Here is a 21,739-nt window from a genome sequence, read left to right as displayed (position 1 = left end):
GATTTATTGGCACTGACACTGTGCCACGATGGCTATGAAGAATTTAACAGAAAACAACCCACATTTGTATAGGCCTATAATTTGGCATTTTATTGACTCAATGTGACAAGTGAAGGTCTCAAATGACAAGTGAAAGTCCGTTTTATTATGGTCAAACTAAGTTCTGCTATATGAATAAAAACACTATACAGAAATAACCATATAAAACCAATATACAGACAGAAACACTGTTAAACTATGTTGACACACTACCATGTCCTTCTAATTGTCCTTTTGCGTGTCGGAAATGCTTTGCAGCAGGTTAAACAGATGGCTTATTCGGCTGAACTAAGTCACCCAAGATAGCCTGCTTGAAGTAGAGTGCCACATTTTTTGCCCCCCCCCCAAAAAAAAGGAGAGTGTCTTTTGTCTCCAGAGTTTGCCCGATCTAAAGCCGCCGCTAAGGAGTGGTTGGCGGATATCTCCTCTTCAGTCCCTGGCGGGTCTAAAATGGGTTAATAAACCGTAGTCTACGGCTGCACGTGACAGTTTCTCGGTTATATAATATATAGGTCAAACAAGCTCACGTTTCTGCTCGGCACGTGCACCATTTCACTTACGTAAAGTGTCGTGCAGACGGGTCAAATTACATTTCGCAGGTGAAAGACAAATGCGGTTCAGGGAAAGTAAGGAGTTTGTTCGTTTTAGGGGGCCGGTGAACTAAGCGTTGTAGGCTCTATCTGTATTCTTTCGAATTACATTGCGTGCTTTTAAAATACAAAATAAACACTCTAATAGTTTCTGCTTACTCTTGGTATGGCCTAATAAGCGCGAAAAAAGTGGCCAACGGAATGTCGTTCTGTATGCTGCCTGTATGTTGCCTTTTTTAAGCTCATTTGTTAAAGGGCTGTTAGCTAGGGTGCCTAGACCCACAGGACATTTATTGAGATAGAACTGGCCTTTGTATTTTCCTAGATCCATATATCTCACACATGTCATCACGTTTTTATCGTTAGGCTATCACATTTACGCATGCCCTTTTGCAGCGGAATGCGCCTTTTGCATTTCCATATAGAAACTCCGTGTACGTTCTCCTAACCAACGTCGGCTTCACCGGCTGTTTCATTCATTGCCTGACACAGATTCACTTGGACATCTATGCCAGTAGAACGATTTAGTGAATGAAAGCCGCCTGGAGTGGTAATGGTGAGTTTGGGGGAGGAGACAACTATCTCACACCTTCCGCGTTTCCCGGTGTTCTGCCCATGTCCTCATTACTCTCCCTGCACGTTTCTATGTCGTAGTTGTACCCTCCCCTTCAAACTTCCCCCTAGAAAAAAAGAAGATGGAGAAAAAAACTCAAATTATACAACACCCCTAATTCTCCGCCTCTACTCCCCATCTCTCCTGATTTAGCATATATCCCCTTACTCTTCCACATGCACTGCGGTTCTGGTCCCCGGCAGACCGGCTCTGGCCATGTCGGCAGGGAAAGCGACGGCCTTCAGCGATGAAGGAGCGACAGGAGAGCACAAAGGTATTAACATGCATAGGCTATAAGGACCCCGTACCATTCATATCCGATGTCCTGATGCTAGTAGTAGCCTACTGCGCGGTGTTATGCGCCGGTCGTGGGAGAGGGGAGCTGTTGGGGAGTTTTGCGGAGCCGCTTGGCAGTGTAGGCTACTTCTGTGTTTCTCGGGAAATTAGGTCAGTAGTTCAGTGGGGCAAACTTTCGAAGAGATTTCTACGATTTTCATTATCTTAGTAGTGTCATCATGCAGTAGGGCTCCTTGGCGTATAATTTCAAGCTAACATAGATCTAAAACCACGGAGGAAAACTCGATACTTTAAAGCGCGGCAGCTGTTGCCTGAGGTTAGTTCAGCATCCTTGGAAGAGTCTTTTTAAACTCTGACGTTCATTCAAGCTCATTGAATGGAGTGTAAATATGCTATTTTGCTAGACGACAATAGACGGCCAAGGTCGGTCGGTTGGATAGCTTACAAATTATTAGTTAAAAACATAAGCCTATATCTATAGGTTCCGAATGACTAGGCAGTCAATTAAGTTTTTAGGGCTTTAGCATAGCCAGCTGGGGGGGGGGGGGGGGGGGGGTGTTATATAAAGCCAAACGAAACTTCAGGCTATAACTGTAGGCCTAACCCTACTGGATGATCAGTGAACACGATATGGTCATCTTTTTTACTGTTCAGTGTGTAGCTTGCAATTAACCGTTATTGGAACACAGTGTCTGTACAAAATAGATAGATAGATAGATAGATACTTTATTGATCCCTAAGGGAAATTCAAGAGTTCAAAAGTTCTGCATATAGTAAGTGAATATTGGCAATTAGCCTACCATTTTTCTATCGCTCAATTTGAGGAAAAATGTATATTTTAATCATTTTAAATTAATGGAATCTGTTTCATAATTAGCCTATTTGAGAATATTCTTATTAAATGGTAGCCTATGCCTTTTAAACTGGTCATTTAAAATCCAACGGAACGTGACAGTGCCTTTGTTGCATAAAATGTAGCTAACTAGGTCAAATGAACAGCGTTTTTACTGGGTTAACGTTTCCTTCTATGAGCGCCATACGTTAAGTTTGATGGAAAATCATAAAATCATTTACATGCATTGGGAGAGCTATGTAAATGATTTGGGAGAGCTTTTTTGCTGGGGAATGGTGTTACGTACACAAAGCTTGTTTCCAATTAGGCGCTACAAGTTGCCGTGACACCTTGCTAAACTGAAGTCATGACTATCTGCCATTTCTGACGTTCACAGACTGTTCCAAATAGGTTATGTCCCAAATCGCCCCTTGCCTAAATCTTCAAGTACATCTTTGAGTTAGTGCAGTAGGCTTTCTAGGAGTCATCCAGGGTTTAAGTCTCAGAGAACCCCACCCTTATATTGTTTGTAACTCCTCAATGACGATTAGTTGTCATGTTTACAAAAGAGTGTTTTTATTGTACCAGTAGCCTACTGGTTCAATTTACTTTCCATTGACAACACAGCCAATTGCAGCCATGTTTTGCAGCCATGTAAAACACTTTAACAACTGGAGTTAATTTTAAGTAGTTATCCCCACTCCACAGAAGAGTGATTACAGGAAAAGCTCAATTTTGAAGTGCTCCTGACCCCACTCTGGAGCTTTAAAGTAGACATTTTGTTTGTTTCCTGGTGAGTTTAGCAATCTCTGATCCATACTATTTGGACTAACCTGCTGCCATTTTGATGTGCAGTGTGTAGTGTGTTAACTTCATCTACCTCAGTACATAGTTTTGTCAGTGTTTGCTGTGATGTGTTACTCCCTCGCAATTCACATCCCACACCTCTGAGTAACCTAGTTTCCAAACTAAACGTGTGCCCACATTTCCATAGACAGCAATGTCGTGGGCATAATCTTCTCTTTTTGTGCTTTCTGTTTTAATAGTTTTAGTATTTCATCACCATCAATGTATAAAACAAACCTGAATTTGTTAGGCAATAACATTTGTGGCAAACATGTTTAAACTTTGCTCATATCCATAACAGACAAGAAGTAATAATGGCATTGGAATAAGATGTCTCAATAATCACTGTTGAAGTATGCGGATCAATCTGTGAGAACCTTTCCTTCTAGGTAAAAGCTTTGTCACTTAGTTTAGTGCTAAACCTCTTTAATTGTGACACATTCAAATATAAAAATAGTACGACTAAGACATTTAGTAGTCTAAAATGGTCCCAAGAATGGATTGCAATGTTTTAAATATATTTAAATGTTACATGTAACTGAAATGACTTTCCAAGATGGCATTTTTGCATTGACTTAGGCTTGTCCTTAAATTGGACATACATAAAGAAATTTCATTATTCTGAACACCTTTAGGTAGGTTACATTCAGAAATACAAAAATATAGAAACCCATAGCGCCTAAGGGAAGATTTCAAGATATATTTCAGAATGAGAATTCTCCTGTCGTCATTCTATGACTCAGTCATTCCAAGATGAGACACTGATTCAAACTTATAGTACATCCTCAATACATTATCACTTCAAGACAACCATACCAAAGTAAGGCTCTACCAGAATACTTCTCAACCTCATATCATGTCTAAAACTCTCCATGCAAGATTTGGAAGTCACAGATTTTCTGACTGGGGATAATATAGAATGTTAAAACACAAGGTTGAAAGGTGTCCCTGTTTCAGTGTCACTGATTGAGAGATGCCAGCAGCACTGCCATTAGAGCTGTTTCATTGCCTTAAACAATTTGGGTTACCGTACGTGCAATGTGCAATGCCACTTGGCCATAAAAGATCCACCGGTGGGTAGACCACATTAAATGGACAGCAACATGTGTGGCAAGTTCGTTATCGAAATGTTCATATATCCATAGCAAGGAATCAAAAGGCTGTGGGAAAACAACGCCAAGCTGCTTTGCTCCTGTATAGTTGAAAAATAAAAAAAACCATAAAGCAAACTCAGCAACTCATTTTGTGTTAGTATACTAGTTTCCATATAAAACCCTATGTCCTGTGTCAGTCAAGTAGATTCCCCCTTTTTTAAAGAAACTATCTGGGAAGGTGTGTACGATTTTGACAAATTAATGACAAGACTATGTTAAACTGTTGTTTACTGTTCATTGTGATAAATTACAAGTGGGTCAGTTTGTTTGTACAGTGCTTGGGCAAGCTCTATTAATAGTGCGGGGGCAGTAAGAACACTACAAGGCAGCTCCTTAAAAATGTGAGGGTGTGATAGACAAAAGTCCAACTCCCCCATATGAAAATGTTTTCCAGCACATCTTTCTTTCTTGTGTTTCCCAGCACATCTTTGGAGGCATGCAGAGGGGGCACTCTTCTGTGTCATACTGTCTAGGCTAATTCTGCTTTCTTCCAACTTCCTTCACTGCATGCTCTGTGTCACCTGTGATAAAATATTTCCTCACATTTTCACACTTTCCATGTTTCTTGCTGTTTTAATTTTGTCACTCCATCATTTGTCGGTTGTATTTTGAAGGATATCTTCATGTCCATTGAAGGAACCCTTTCCCTCATAACCCTGAGAGTAGCTATTGTCTAGGAAATTGTATTTGAGAGCATAGCAATTCAGTGAATTTTAATTGGCAAAAATGTTACAGTAAGGAAATAATATCAGCATAGCCTAACAAATCATGAGAGTTAACCCGAGACCTAGCCTACTTCACATGGCTGTTTAAATGTAATATAAACCTAGACAAAAATATACCATTTTCAACAAATGTACAATATAGCTTAGGCTACTAGATAGATAGATAGATAGATAGATTTATTGATCCCCAGGGGAAATTCAAGAATTTACTACTTGTAAATATTCAGTGATATCTCCCCATTTTGCCAGTGACTTCAAATAAAATGTCACAGTTTAAAGTATAACGGGAGCGCAAAGTTGGATGTAGGTCAGTAGTACACATTTTATGTAAGCGCTTGGGTAGGTGATGGCTGCAACTCATTACTCTCACGTGCCACACACACTCGGGGAAAAAGCCAGCTGCACGTTACTAGCAATGGACCGTGCTCTCGCCTGTCGCTGTCCTTGCATCTGCGCAGTCAGATAGCCTACCAGAGCCGCTCCCTCACGTTCAGAGACAGAAATAGCAGAAACGGAATGGCCGTTAAGGCAGATTCCTCTGCTCTTTCGCAATCCACATGTTTTTGTCGATGAAGAAATGATCCGTGTTTATTTTGGATGAGGTGGCATGTTGCCTGAGGTGCACACTCCAAGAGAGTGCTGGAAATGACAGTTGTTCCAATCTCAGTTCCACTGCGTTGTTTATGCTATCAGTAATGCGCAACGCATAAATATTTTCACCACCTGCGCTCTTGCTTTCTGAGGGCGAAACGGCGCAGCGCGAGCCGTTGTCTTTTCACCTTTACTACTTTTTTCTGTCACGGTGGCAGAAGCGTAAGCTAAAAAGTTTAGTTATTTTCACCATTCATGTCGGTGCCTTGAGCGCTCTAGCGACATCAATCGGAGGGAGTTGGAGATGCGTTAATGCTTGTAACTCACAGATGTTCAGTACTGTACCTGAGATGGCTTACATCTCAGCCAGGTTTTATTCAGTTGACACGAAAGTTGCTCTGAGTGCTTACAACTGTGTCCTTGCCATAATTACAGCAACTTTCCATGGCAACTCTGCCCAGGTAATTTACATGGGCCCCATCACTGTCCCTTGCAACTGCATATATCATATTACCATTATATTATGCCCCCCTTGTGTTGGCTACATTATGAAGCAGGCCCACAACAGTAAGAATGATATATTATTACATTGAATATTGAATTATATATTACATTAAACTGTAACAGGCGAGCGCACCAGAACCATTTTCAGTAGATGTATTAAAGAAGACAACACTTTGAAAAATAATATGAATGGATCTATCCAACTTCTCTATCCAACTATCCAACCATCACTATACTGTTCATTACAAGTAAAGTGCTTTAGTTTTGCACTTATTTCTATTAAACTGAACAACATGATACAGTGATTCAAGCACAAGTGTGCTTTATCCACCCGTTCAAAAGAGCAACTGCACCATCACATGTGCAAATGCCTTTTCCAGCAACACAAGATTGGCACATTGGCTTCAGAGAAAACTGATGCGTAAACTTCTGAAGTCAGCTTTTTATTTTGTCTATAACATAATGGTGTTTATTGGCATATGTTGTCCTCAATTAAAAGTGTTTATATTGGATGAACATTTCAGATGTGCTAACATGTTTGCACCTCTAACTCAAATGACTGTTTACATTGTTGCATTTATGTGTAAGTTGGACTCTTGGCCCACAGGGGGAGTTGTGACCCTTTTGAGTAATCCTGCACTAGATCTTCCCTCCAGAACTCAGGATTATGGGCCAGGCCATTGGCATGAATGGGGTCACTGGGTCTGTGGAGCAGAGCTTTAGAAAAGAGAAGTCACTTGTAGTGCACTCTTTCATTCACTTTTCAATAAAAGTAGGATGTACTTAATGATGTCAGCTGGTGTACAAAGAAATGACTCACTCATGGTTCAAACCATGTACTTCAAGGCTATGTTAACATTTTGGAGTGCTTTATTTCCTCAGCATTTAACTGTGAATATTACGATTATAATACCTTTATTTTATGTAGCAGTTTAGGTCTTACTATATTTGTATGTTATGATACTGTGCAAAATATATGGTTTCATTCTCCTGAATGATAGTCATACACTATAGATTTGTTTTAAAAAAAACCTTTAAATTCCGCATATAACACTCAAGTGTTATATTTTGTTCATATCTAAAAAAACCTTCTCACCTATTCTTACACTGAATAATGTCATGCTATGGATTTTTTTTGACACTTGCAAGCTTATATAAAACACAGGACAACCTTACACAGAAAATTTCAGTCCTGTTAAATTTAGGTTGACTTTTGTCAGCAGGAAAACAAACCACCACGTTTCTGACAGGGTGGCCTCAGCAGACTAAAGTAAATTTGTTTGTCAATATGTCCCTGTCCACTGCCTGGTTTTCAGAATTAGTGATTTGAATTAGTGATGAAAATCACAGTTAGTTGGAAATCCCTGAGAGAACAGAATTAACAGCCAGATTTGGCAACAATTGCACCAATCTGGAGTAATGAACAAACACTGCTACAGACTTGGGGATTTAATAACGTCTAAGTACTGATGGTGAGATAATGAGTTGATTATCCATTGAGATAATAAAGCATGTTTTAGAATGTTACAGAAACATTAGAAAACTGTTGTTGTCCAGGAAAGTAAACTACTTTGTTATGTAAAATAATTATATTGTTTGGCACTGAACATCTGTGCTTGGTTGTAGATATTACAATTGAAGTTCAAGAAAAAAGTACCTTATGTATTTAAAATGATAATACAGTAATTCAAATAAACAAAGTAAGAAAATATGTTTAGAATTGTACCACGCATGTATTTCCAAAAGCAAATGATCATGGTGGTGTCTTAAAAAGTGTGATAATTGTTTTCATTATTAAAGAAAATATTACAGGCTGTATCGTTTATTGTTTAACAGTGTTGGTCATGCTGTACATTTTAGTGGAGGTAGAATAATATTTTAAATGTGTTGATTATCAAAAGGGAAAACACAGAAAAATATAATTAAATGATATGAGATGGGATAATGAGAGAATTTATGCATTTTAAATTGTAAAACACAATTAAGTGATTGTGTAATGTATCATATTTGTAGAGTTTTAAACTTATACAGCCCAAGGCTTTGAATTTCTCCATGAATTTCTTAGAGAACATAAGTCAGTATGTTTTATAGTGGGATTGGTAGCATGGGATTTAGATCACCACCAAACTACCCTTAAGGAATTGGTACTAGCTGAAAATGGAGTGGATATCTGGACACAGCTCTGTAATGCTTTAGCACTGTAGGACAGGCACAGATTAATTCTTTGCCTAAGTTACCGCTGTACCATGTCCCCAACTAACCCTTGGCACCAACAGTCACCATACCAATTACATCAAGCCATAAACAGTCTCACCATGCCAACAGTCACCATACCAACTACGTCATGCCATGACATAAAACCAAGCCAGGGCTATTAGAGGAAGTGTTGCTTTACACAGTGATTATAAATAAAGATAGGTGAAAGGTAGAAGCTGTGTCAATAATACAGGAATAACACAGTAATGTCATATGTAAAGAACCCATAAACTTTGGAATCATAGTTATTAGGATTGTAGTGATCACTTATCTGTGGAATTGTTGACATGTTGTAATCATTTCAATTGGACAGTTGGATAGGATCATTTGATACAAAAGTTCATGTAATATCATTCACATATTGTGTAGTGTTCTTTTTTGTCCCCATTTTCTCCCGCTTGACACCCTCCAATATGTTCATGAACTTGCATTGGGGCAGGAGTCTTGGGTCAGTCCAGGAGGGCGAGGACTAGCGCGCACCTCCCTCAGATACACACAAGGTCAGCTGGCCAGAACATTTACAGAATTCACAGAACGCTTTTCACTGCGCAACCTTGTTAAACGTGTTGAACCTTGAATGTGTTAAAATACTTCTCAACACAAAGTTGTCTTATCTGTACATCACTGTGTGTGTGTGTGTGTGTGTGTCTACGCTGAATTTCCTATGCACTGTCATCATAATAGATAATGTAGTCAGCTTATTAATGAGTAGTGAATGTTTTCTCTCCGTCTATCTCTACTCAGAGGGCCGTTCTTCCTCGGAGGCTCGCGTGCGAATCCCCGTTTCCCTGCCCAGCATCATGACGTGGGCCTCCACCCGCAGTGTGTGGTCAGGGCCTGTCGCCTCTTCCTCCTCGTCCTCCTCCTTCTCCTGCTCTGACTTGCCGCGGAAGCGGAAGGGGAAAGGGAAGGGCAAGAGCCCGTAAGTGAGCCAACACGGCCAGAGCTGCCCACAGCTCTGCTATTTTGGGGGGAGTTCACAGGGTCAAACCACTCCAGTTCCCTGAGTTTGTCAACATCAGTGATTTAGAACTATCACAGACTGTTCTTCCCAAATGAATGCAGACAGATAGATTTGCTGAATGTTTACTGAAATCACTCAGAGAATGCTGTTTTATGAACTAGACATCCCATCACCATACCTTTGAGAATTAGAATTACTAGGTTTAGAGGTCAGTGTGATAGACACACCAAGTAAACATTCTATAAACATTTAAATAACTCTTTCTTTAGTGTGTGTCCCTATAAACATTTTAAATCACTCTTTCTTTAGTGTGTATCCCTTTAATTTCATCTGGTCCCAGTCACATAGATATAGAGCAACTTCTGGACCTACGGGGACAAGTGCTCATTCTTTGTTGAGTTGCTAGTGGTGTGAAATGACAAAAACAAACCATAGCAAAAACTGCCCTAGCCTTGTCTATTGAAGAAGGGCCTACCACAGGCCACCTAATGTGATCCCGACTAACATTCTTTTTCTGTTTTGACACCAGGGGAGGCACCATGCCCGGACCCTCTTTGCACCAGGTGCCTCTGTCTTCAAGGATGAGTATAGATGCTGAGATACTCAGTGAGCAGGAAAGGTAACTGTTTGTCATCCACAGCATGCATTCACATGCAGAGCTTGAGGCCAATGGCGCTTGTGAAAACAGCTCTCTCTCTCGATAACAGATCCAAAACTAGGCTAGCCATTTTTGTGTGTGTGTGTGTGTGTGTGTGTGTGTGTGGATGTTGCGGATGAAGTGATGGCAAAGTGTCCTTTCACTTTTCTCACAGCAGGTCCGAGGGAGAGGATCAGCAAATCAAAATGAAATGCTTCAGGTAGCCAGAATTTTCTAAGGCAATTTTCCAAGCAATGTTTATAAAGAGGATATATACATGTTACAATACTGTTTACTACCAAAAATGTGAGCATTACAATACAAGTTACATTTTTGTTTTATGCCATTATATTTGCAACAGGTACTGCATGTAAAGTTTAAAATCATAACAGAGTTTATGTGTTTCCATTCACGTAGTAGAGAACCTCACAGCCAGATTGAGAAGCGACGGCGAGACAAGATGAACAACCTCATCGACGAGTTGTCCACCATGGTACCAGCCTGCAACCCCCTAGCCCGTAAGCTGGACAAGCTGACTGTCCTCCGCATGGCTGTGCAACACTTTAAGTCTCTTAAAGGTGCAGTGGACGCAGATGAAGCGATGACAAAAACAGAAAAATATACCTTCTCCACCTCTATGATATTGGGAAGGACAGAGCTCCGGGAGCAGCCGACTTGTGTTCTCATATTGCGCAATATGATCTCTTTCAGGGACCTCAAACTCTTTTTCTGAAGCCCATCCTAAGCCTTCCTTTCTGCCTGAAGATGAACTCAAACACTTATTACTAAGAGTAGGTGCCACTAACCCAAACCAGACCAATAGGTGCATACAAAGATAGGTAGCGGCCTCTAGTGGTGAAATAATAACAAGGTTGAGAGGAGGGAGGCCATAGTCAAGTCTTTTTATGTGAAAAGAAGGAAAGGTTTGGTGTTCATGCCATCTTTAGTGTACAAGTCAAGCCTGAAACCACAATTTCTGGTTGTGGACAATGGATGTTAAAAGACACCAAAATGAAATCGCACAGCCTGTATTTTCAGTAACCGCTGTGATTTTCAGTACATCGATATGTTTAGTTTGAACCATATTTTTCTTAGCCTCCTTTTAACTTAACTGATCATGGCTGAGCTAGTTCAGCAAGGGCCCTTGTAGTCTTGGTGTTAAAACAGTGGGCCTTTGCCTTTTAAAAACAAGACCTCTCCTCATCAATTTCAATTTCCATCACTAGAGGCCGACACCTTTCAATCTTTGTCTTTAATGCAAGTGCACCATTCCTATTTTAATTCTCCAAAAAATAAATTTTGCAATTACAATTTTACAATGAATTGTTGCAATATGTGACCACTTCATGTTCCTTTTTGTTCATCTGATAGTTGGAATTGATATTGTTCACAAACAGAACATTGTACTCATGACATGTCAGTGTAAATGTGGTGGAGACGGCTATGATGATGAGACTATGAAACTTGTGGCACATGGTGACTATGTTGTTGTTGTGCTCTGGCAAGCTCTCCATTTTGTGCTTATTTGCTGTCTAGGCAGCAGATGGCTTCCTCTTCGTGGTGAGCTGCACCAGGGGAAAGATCGTCTTTGTCTCAGAATCCATCTCCGATATACTTCACTATAATCGGGTGAGTTAAGTGGCCTTTTTGTTGCTAGGACCAATTAGGCAAATACGCCTTAACACATAATTCAATCTTTGAAAAGACAGTTTATTTTAGTTAATTTGGTTTGTAGACGTCATCTGGTCAGAATAGTTCAGAGAGTGACAGGAATTGAGCGGGTGAGAGACGGGCTATGGGACTGGGAAATGACCACTGGGGAGACACAAACTCAGATCCCCATGAGCGTCTAGTCCACATCTGGCACGGATTGTGTCAAGAAGATTCCTTGAAAGATTTCCCATTATTTTCCACAGGTTCAGTTCATGAATGTGTCGCGAATTGTCCATTTCTGTTGCAGATGGAGCTGATTGGACAGAGTCTATTTGATTATGTTCATCCTAAAGATGTCAGCAAGGTGAAGGAGCAGCTGTCCGCCTCAGAGCTGTATCCCCGTGAGCGCCTCATTGATACTAAAAGTGAGTTGTGAATGAAGCAATTTGTCACAGAAGAGAGGAGCCAATCTAACATGCCAAGGCTATCAAACCTGGTATTGAGAGGAAAATGACACTCATATCCTGCGTGACACTTATGGCTCCATTCATTTGGGCTGTCTCTATAAGGAGGCAGAACCCATTAGGGGCCTGACAGCTCAGTGCTTTAGTAACACCCTGGCTTTTGTGAACTCTTACAAGTAGAAAATCCACCCAGAAGAAGTCTGCACTCAAAATCTTAATTTGTTTTTTGTCGGCTCTGCTGACATTCAAAATGTAGAAAGCCATAGACTTGCATTGCCATGCAACTGCTTTCACAACTGATCAGCTAAACCCTTGCACTCATAATTTCCATTTTAGGGCATCCATTTATTGTCCTCTAATTTCTATTTGCAGACAAATGTATGTCAAACATATTGTCAAGGCTTAGAAATGGGTTGCTGTGTTCTTGTGGGTTGCTGCATCCATTCCTCAGCAGTCTGGTCATGCAAGGTCATGCTGTCCTTTGTTTTGTACAGACACAATTTTGCCCTGTTCCTTTCTTAATTCCTTTGGCATAGCAGACTCAGTCCTCCTGTTGTCCTGGAGACAGTTGTTTTTCTCGGTTTCTGTTGCTAGCTGGGTGTGGTTGCAGTGATATGCCAAGGACAAGGTTGCCTAGTTACTGTTGTACAAAGCTATCTTGTTTGCAGTCATGTGCCAAAGTGTTTTTATATGTTTACACGTTACACTGTAACATGATATCCTCATTCTAAGTCACTGATTGCACACAGACTAATGCACAATTAGCAGACAAAAGGCTAGTCATCACATGTTGTAATGTTATGATCAGTGGTGAACTTTGACCTCCGGTGAAACCACTTTCATCAACTAGGTGTATAGGCCTTAAAGTCAGAGGCTAATTTTGTGAACTCTGTGTGTGTGCGTATGTGTGTGTGTGTGTGTGTGTGTGTGTGTGTGTGTGTGTGTGTGTGCGCGCTCAGCGGGGGTGCAGGTGCCCTCAGAGGTGCCATCGAAAGCCCACATCGGCACAGGCACCCGGCGCTCCTTCTTCTGCCGTATGAAGCAGAGCCGTGCGGCCAAGTCAGGGAAGAACACGCCTCAGTCCTCGTCCTCGTCCTCCAGGAAGAAAGGTAGCCTTCATAGCTCCTGTCCATAACTCCATAACTGTCATCTGTTCATATGTGTAGGAGCATGCCCAAAATGGTTAGAGGTTTCTCGCAGACATTTTCACCTCTCATTTAGTGATTAAACAGAAATAATGTCATTAATCTTATTAAGTACACAACATGATGTGGGATGCTACAACAACAACGATCAGACAACAAACCACAAACAAAAACAACCAAAGCTGCAACAGAGCAAAAAAAATCACCAAGCAAGCAGCCTTCATGTAACCTGACATGACTCTCGCCAGATGAATTTTGTTCCGCTTAGCTCCGCCTAGCTTCACTCACATCCATCTGGGACCTCTTCCGTTGAGAGTGATTTCTGCACCAGATTGTATGGTAGAGCCAATCAGGACGCAGGGCGGGAGTTTCATAGATGTGACATAGCGTAGAAGCGACTGTGAGACTGTTATCAGCGTCACGGGTTGGCTTCGATGTGAGTGGTTGAAGTAGCACGTCAATAGATGACGGACAAGTGGCTTATTCAATCATATGCAAGCATTTTTTGATTAGGCCCAGCCTTCTGAAGCAACACTCCAATGGACTGATCCCAGATGGATGAGTGGAGCTAGGCGGAACGAAATTCATCTGGCGAGAGTCAGGTTAGCCTTCATGTGCAACATGTAGGCTTCACTAGCAAGCATGTATGCCTTGTTGATGCGGGCTCTAAGCAAAGCTAGCCTAATTTCCAAAGAGAAAGAACCAAAGCAGGAAATAACATCACCATCAGAGCAGCCTTCTTAAGCTTTTCACTAGGGTTTTCAAACAGGCACCTTCCTTCTTTGGTCTTTGATGAATTAGGCTCACTCAGTATTGTCGAGTTTTTTGTTAGGCATACTTCCAGAGGATGTTATCTATTATAATATGTGTAGGTAATATTTGTCCCAAGTGCATATTTCCAGTTCAGTGATTCTCCAAGCCAAACACCTCTATCCAAATCTCCTGCATGCAGGGTGCCTGTGTGTTCTATCCAAGCCATCTGTTTCTACCCTATAGGCATATGGTTACTTGGAAAACCACTTGTTTTTGTATAAAACATGGTTAGATATACAGTAAAATGTATGTATAGTGCCATAATAATTACATCAATTCCAATGTACTTATGTCTTTTCTGCGTAAAATACTCAATCACATGCATTGTGCCATTATAATCAAACGTCTCCATCCCGTAGAATTTCAGCGGTACTGCACAGTGCATTGCACGGGCTACATGCGCAGCTGGTCCACTCAGCAGCTGGACACGGAGAGCGAGGTGGACCTGGACAGGGAGAGCTCGCACCTCACCTGCCTGGTGGCCGTGGGACGCATCCACCCCCACACCATCCCAGAGGAGCCCAGCCAAGTCTCCGTCAAGCCTACTGAGTTTGTCACCCGCTATGCCATAGACGGAAAGTTTACCTTTGTAGACCAAAGGTAAAATGTGCCGCGCTGCTACACTGCATCTTTACACTTGTCTACTGCCATGCTTTTAAATGTGACCGCATACTTTAGTTTATCATTCTAAAAGGCTATTCCAAACAAATATTCCACTGTCAATTAAGAGCATTTAGTTTATATATATATATATATATATATATATATATATATATATATATATATATATATATATATATATATAATTGTTTAATTAGTTCAGTTAAATAAAGGGCCTATTTCTTTTAAAGACCTACTGGCACATAGTTTGTGAAAGCAATTTCTGGTTGAGCCCAAGTTAACCGTTTTCTCATGTTTTATGTTGTCTTTTGTCAACAGTGTCTATAGCTTTTTATGCTCAAAACATTTTGTTTTCATGTCCTACTTCAGGGCCACTACTATCATAGGATATTTGCCTCAGGAACTTCTGGGAACGTCTTGTTATGAGTATTTCCACCAAGAGGACTTAGCACATTTGGCCGAAAGCCACAGAAAAGGTGAGAAATACAGTATATATTTGTATTTTTTACTTCTCTATTCCACTTTTAATTATGATAAAATTCTTGATGGAACTTCTAAGTGTGGTCTCTTGGTACCCTGCAGTCCTCCACAGCAAAGAGAAGATAATGACAAACTGCTACAAATTCAAGACAAAACAGAGCTCCTTTGTTACTCTCCAAAGCCAGTGGTTTAGTTTTATAAATCCATGGACCAAAGAGGTGGAGTTCATTGTGTCAACAAGTAAAGTGGTGTCGTGAGTATCCGCTGCAAAGAGCACCCTGCTGTTTGTTTTCTGTCCCAGGGTTGGGTAGTACATTTCAGGAGATAAATCGGGAGAGAAATACATTTAAAAAGCAGTCAGTTCCCTAGAGAGCTCCTGTTTGGTTTTTTCCACCAGACCACATGACATGAACACTGTTGAAGCTAATGTCCCATCCAGAAATCAGATGTTTGTTTGTTGTGGCAAATGACAGATTTGTAACATGATAAAAAAAAAAGAATGAGTTTTGCAAAAAAAAATGAATTGCATGGTTAGTCGTGATTAAATTGTTTCATTTGATCAATTAACTATGGGGCTTTAAAGACTACTCAAATGTACTTGAAACTTGGAAAAACTTGCCTGAACAATAGACCAAAATGTCTCCTTGAATGAACAACCTCCCTAAGATTCAGAGTTCCTAAAATTGGTTCTACTTTCCTGAGATGCCTGGAGTGGCACTCTTACTGACGGGGCCTTTTCTGTAGGGAAAACAGTGAAAAGGGAGAGAAGGCAGGAGAGCCCCGAGACACCAGGACACTTGAAGGTAGGACGACACCAGCATTGGTGCTTATCTCTGGCCAAGATATAGTGCTTCATGTGTTTCAACTAGCCTGCATCCACATGTGACTTCATCGGGGCTACGGGTCCTTTCTGTCCTTCTGTCCTAGCCTCAGCAGAGGCCAAGCACTTATCGCCCGTTATTCCTGGAATCAGCAGTGTCTCGGGCACTATGATCTATGCTGGAAGCATTGGGACTCACATTGCCAATGAGCTGCTGGACTTCAACAGGTATTGTGCTTATCAGAAAAAATAGTTGTGTCTGTCTCATGTAGTGTAATTAGTCCATTTAAATCCAGAGAATTATACTATATTTAGAATTATACTATATTTAACAGTCATGATTGCATTAAATGGTGAATGTGACAGACACTAGTAAATCTAAGACATGTTTGGACTGCATGTGTGCTTACATACTTGCCTTTCCCCATGTGAACACAAACAGGATGAACTCTCCCTCCAGTGGGTCTCAGAGCCCTTTCTGTTTACTCCCTGAGAAGTCTCCACTAGCGGCCTCACAGCCTGGCAGCGTGAGTACAGCCTCCAATATACTCCACGTAGAGCATGGGGACCTCATCCCTCTAACACTTCTCACTGTCATTTCTTTTCTTTCTTTTCTCCCCTTGTTGGATGGGCGATTAATCCCTGCTGAAACTAACTTTTCCGCCAGGCGGTTTAGGTTATGCCACAGGGGTAATCATAATTAACTAGAAAAGCATTTCCTGAAGGAAATACAGTGCATGAAAATGCAAAAAATATGATGTCAAATATCATACAGAGTAAAAACAAACTATGTTGGTTGCTAGGTAGATGAGGTTTAATATAGTTGGAATGACTCAACAGTTAAATAGGTGGATAGTTTATATAGGTAAATAATTTACTTGGTAGATAAGGTTTAATATAGTTGGAATGATTGAACGGTTAAATAAGTGGATAGTTTAAATGGTTAAATTATTTAGGTAGATAGTTGACGATAACTGACACTTGGAATGGCTCTAATGTTTGCTAGCAGTTATGCTAACTATATTAACAAAGATAATAATGTTAACCAAGTTACTATGCTAACTAGCATGCTAACAATGTTAAAATGCTAAGTATGCTAACCATGTGACTTAGCTAACTTAGCTAATTATTTTAGCAGTTATGCTTAATCCAAGCATGTTAACATGCTAACTATGCTAACCATGTTACTTAGCTGACTTAGCTAATCATTTTAAGCAGTTTTGCTAAAAATGTTAACTAGCATGCTAACACGTTAGCATGCTAACTATGCTAACCATGTGACTTAGCTAATCATTTTAAGCAGTTTTGCTAAAATGCTAATCCAAGCATGCTAGCATGCTAACTATGTTAACCATGTGACTTAGCTAACTTAGCTAATCACTTTTAGCAGTTTTCCTAAAAATTCTAACTAGCATGCTAACTATGCTAACCATGTTACTTAGCTAACTTAGCTAATCATTTTTAGCAGTTTTGTTAAAAATGATAACTAGCATGCTAACATGCTAGCATGCTAACTATGCTAACCATGTGACTTAGCTAACTTAGCTAATCATTTAAGCAGTTTTGCTAAACATGCTAATTAGCATGCTAGCATGCTAACTATGCTAACCATGTGACTTAGCTAACTTAGCTAACTAGCTACAGTGGGTAGGAGTCATAGTTGATGACAAGTAACAGTTACAATGGCTGAACAGTTAAAAAGTTCAGTAGTTTAAAGGGTTACATTGTTTAACAGTGAAATATTGTAGTGAGGACTTTTATTTTGAAACAGTTTTTGGCAGAGGAAGCAGTTGAACAGGATGTGTAGTCTTAATAGGGCCAGTTTGTATGCTTAAAGCCTGAGACTGGCAGTTGGTCCAGGTGGCCCGAACACCTGCCATAGGATTCTAATTGCTTAACGGCTCTATTGTGATGTCATCAGCCCATGTTAAGTCTATGGGGAAATTTTGACTAGTTTTTAATTAATAGTTTAAAAAGTATGAAAGTTACAAAGTTGAAAAATACAAAGCCCACATGTCCTAAGTAAGACCTACGTAACATAGTTTGAATGAAGTTTCTACGTTAAACGGTTTAAGCTGCATTAACTGCGTTAGAAGAAGAAGAAGAAAAAGCCTTGGAATAACAGTACAGTGCATTTTCATGCACTGTAATAAAACTAATCATGATTAATGAAACTGTTATAGAGTGTTATGAAGTGGGGGGCTCAACCTCCCCCAACTCAAAGTTTCGCCCCTGGGCGATTATATATTCCTATATATCAATATGCACCGACATGGACTAGGTTCTGAGAGAGATTACGACTATACCAGCGTGACCTACCCACAGATGACTTATTTTAACACAAAACACAAGACCGATCTTCTGATCAAATCTTGTGTTGCTTGTTCGTTCATTCAGCACATTCATCTCTTTTTGCGGGTCTCCACTTGGCATTTCCTTTCTCAAACTCGGGTCCTGTATGATGTCATTGTTTTTCCCTTCATTTTCTTGACCAGGGCCCATTTTCCTAGAAAGGATCAGAAATCTTAGTTTCATAAAGTCCCTCTTACCCTGGTGACCTCAGTGAGAAGCTCCTGTTAAGATGCTCCTAGCCATCTACGACTACTCGGGATCACTCCTAAATCTGCAAGTGCTTTCACAACATTCTTAAACAGCGTGGAAATGGTCAGAACATTGTAAGACATTTTTTAAGAGGGACGTTACAAACTCCTTTGGCCAACGATACTTTCGGGAAACTGGACCCTGTAATGTCCCCTCAGATTCCTTTGCCTATTGTGCAATGCTCATTGTTTTCATTGTGGTGCTTTGGTAGGTGCCAAACAGAGAGGATGAGGGCGAGCAGCCTGGGAAGTCTCAGGCGGGGCCAAGCCAGGGACCCAGTGGAGTTTCCTTCCTAGGCGGCCTAGGCGGCGAGGCTTCCACCATCACAGGTGCGGACTGCCAACTCTCAGCCCAGTGGTTGAGAAACCCTGATTTAGACTTTACATAGGCCTACTGTAAAAACAGAATGTTAAATATGTTTCATGCTAAAAGTGGATTTACATTTACATTTGCTGCATATATGTGTCAGAAGTGACAACAATTCAAACCAAGCTAATAGTAAGTTAGAGACATACTGGGAGTGAACATTCCATGCTCAATACCACTTATGGCACTGATCTCAGGTAATTTGGAAGAGTCGCATGGGTGCATTTAGTCAAGTGAATTGCCATAAGTTACCCTGTTGCCCATCTCCCCTCTTTGTGGAAGGTTTCCCCCACATGTAAAGCTTGTTTTCTGCACGCGGCTGCTTTAAAGGCTGTTCACTCCAGGAACAATAACTTTAAAGATAACTGTAACTATAATAATAAAAGCGTCCACAGTGACCAACAATAAGGGAAGTCTCTGCTCGTGTTGATGAATTTGATGGATTCTGATTGGCTGTTTTTTATCTCTGAAAGTGATTCCAAATTATATCATTCTTCTTGTTGTTATCATCATAGTTTATGTGTGGACGCTGTCATTCATATTAGCTAGAGCGATACTTTTTTTGGCATTATCGCTATAGTTATGTTTCCTGGTGTAAACGGCCCTTTAACCCTCACTGTGAACGTCTGTCCTCCACAGGCGAGAGCTCCCAGCTGGACCTGGAAAGTGTTGTCGGGCCCAGTGGCCTTGGCCTCAGCAGCGATGAGGCAGCCATGGCCGTCATCATGAGCATTCTGGAAACTGACACGAACCTGAGTGAAACCGTGGACTTCGATGAGTTGCACTGGAATATGTGACAGGAAAAAAAAACACCTTGCATCTTACTCCTCTCTTGCAATTCTCTCTCCCTCTCTTTCTTCCTCTATCATTTTTCTGTTGTGTACCATGGAGTTGCAGTCGGTGAAAACCGAGGACTCCACAAAAGCAAAAAAAAGAGAGAAACATCCCTGACTACAGTCTTTCCCCTCCTCCAACATCCCACAATGCCTTGAAGCACTTGCAGTAAGCGTGTAGGGCTGCATAACTTCTGACGTTTGCAACCCAAAAGAGATGGGTTTGCTCTTTTATCACTGAGAAGGGCACCCTGTGTGTGTCAGGTATTTATAGATGTCAGTGAATGTTGTTTCATCCTGCACATATGCAGCTGCTTAATTATTCAGTTTCCCTTTAAATGTAAAGTGTTTTTTTTTGTTAAACAAATGGGATAGGAGAGGGAGGGGGGCAATTATGGAAAATCTGATGACTTGAATAGTGTGACGTCTGTGTTTGTGTATGTATGGTCTTTTTTTGTATTTTGTTACGTGGTGGTAGCCTGTCTGCAACCTCCTTACAAAATCCAGCAAAGATTGGAAGCTGTGCTGCACCGTGTCTTGGACAGACACCTAGGGAATGCAGCAAAGAATGCAAGAAGGCGTTTCAAACACGAGTAGGAAAGTAGCAGGACCCTCTTTGATCAAGCGCTAGAGCCATCGCTGACTGTGGATCTGACTGTAGAGTACGAGAGCACTTTGATTTTTGGGCCATATCATAAGTCAAGTACTGTAGACCGACAAATGACAAAGGTTTCCATGACAATGCATTATTTTTACTGAGGAAAATTAATTTATTACATGTTCATTCTCTTTGTGATTTTTTTTTTTATGCTTGTACCTTACGTCAACAGGCGAGCACTACTGAGAAAAAAAAATCCCAGTCAATCTGAGCAGCAGCTAATCCTTAGCAACTGATTTGAGATCAGTTGCCAGGACAGCACGGACTGACACCAAATCAGAGAGACTGAAGCTCACTTTGGAAACCCGCTCTGGGCACGGCCAAACACGGGCCTGTTTATCTGTGTTAACTGTTTATTTGTCACAGACTGTCGTTTCAGACTGCAAATCTTTCTGTGACGTCCACCATTGCTTTTTTCTCTCAAGGCATTGTTCGCCGCCTTGTATGAATGCATACTGTAGGAGCAGACACTAGACAACTCAAGACACTCAACACAAAAGGGTGTCAACTCTGGTGCAGATGTGCCTTGGGACATTTCCTCGACTACGAGAGCTTGAAATGCTATTACGCGTACTGATCTGTGTCTAAGTGATTGAAGATGACCGGATCTAGGATGTCCGTACACTTGAATGCACCGGCAAAAAAAACAAACAATTCAATTCACAAAAAAACAACAACATTCATTTAACTTTTTTGTGTTCTGAGTAAGGGTCTACATACCAAAAAGAACTTGTCAAAGGAAATATTGTTAAATGCTGTCAGTGCTGAACAATCAACTGTTCATAGTACCGTCTAAATGTGAAATTTGTCAAGTGAATAATTCATCTGTGCTGCTTACGCAAATTTATTCTGACATAAAATTACATCCTTGAAATGTCCATGGGGAAATGCCTTTTTATTTAAAAACATGTCTCTAGCAATTCATTCGGTCAGTTTAGTTTTAGTTTAATATCCCTTGTCAGCTGAAGAAATAAGATGATCTTGCACACCTTTCTCCATAAAGCGGAATATGACTACCGTGTAAGTCAATCCCAGGTAAAGCTCATGTTTGTTAGCAATGAATTTGAATCAGTGAATAATTTAGAATTTAATCTAGCAAATACTTCCATATAGACTCAGGCAGAACAATGATGAGCCTTGTAGGCTCTGGACTCAGGTAAGTATAAAGAAAGTGAATGAGATGACATAGTGGAAGTAGAAGAAATGTTCTGAGGATACTGTAGTTACATTACATTTA

At 40.6% G+C, this 21,739-nt stretch overlaps 1 protein-coding gene across 3 annotated transcripts; it reads left to right on the top strand.

Moving 5' to 3' along the window:
• The first annotated feature begins 1,333 nt into the window (after positions 1–1,333).
• On the top strand, positions 1,334–21,380 carry LOC125310409 (aryl hydrocarbon receptor nuclear translocator-like protein 1). Of its 3 annotated transcripts, none has more exons than XM_048267785.1 (18): positions 1,349–1,516; positions 8,887–8,947; positions 9,192–9,369; positions 9,941–10,030; positions 10,224–10,268; positions 10,466–10,626; positions 10,760–10,839; positions 11,585–11,677; positions 12,009–12,126; positions 13,125–13,274; positions 14,483–14,723; positions 15,114–15,220; positions 15,327–15,477; positions 15,969–16,027; positions 16,152–16,272; positions 16,487–16,571; positions 18,857–18,974; positions 19,651–21,380. In XM_048267785.1, exons 1-18 carry the CDS (start codon positions 1,490–1,492, stop codon positions 19,806–19,808), a joined length of 2,043 nt encoding a protein of 680 aa, XP_048123742.1. In that variant the 5' UTR covers positions 1,349–1,489; the 3' UTR covers positions 19,809–21,380. The 3 variants fall into 3 exon arrangements, with proteins under 3 accessions (XP_048123743.1, XP_048123742.1, XP_048123744.1); XM_048267787.1 differs by having other exon boundaries at positions 1,352–1,516; positions 8,817–8,947; XM_048267786.1 differs by lacking the exon at positions 8,887–8,947 and having other exon boundaries at positions 1,334–1,516.
• Positions 21,381–21,739: the final 359 nt, after the last annotated feature.

The sequence above is a fragment of the Alosa alosa genome, chromosome 17 (assembly GCF_017589495.1).
Source record: "Alosa alosa isolate M-15738 ecotype Scorff River chromosome 17, AALO_Geno_1.1, whole genome shotgun sequence".
Lineage (NCBI taxonomy): Eukaryota > Metazoa > Chordata > Actinopteri > Clupeiformes > Clupeidae > Alosa > Alosa alosa.
This window is presented reverse-complemented; position numbering and strand designations above follow the sequence as displayed.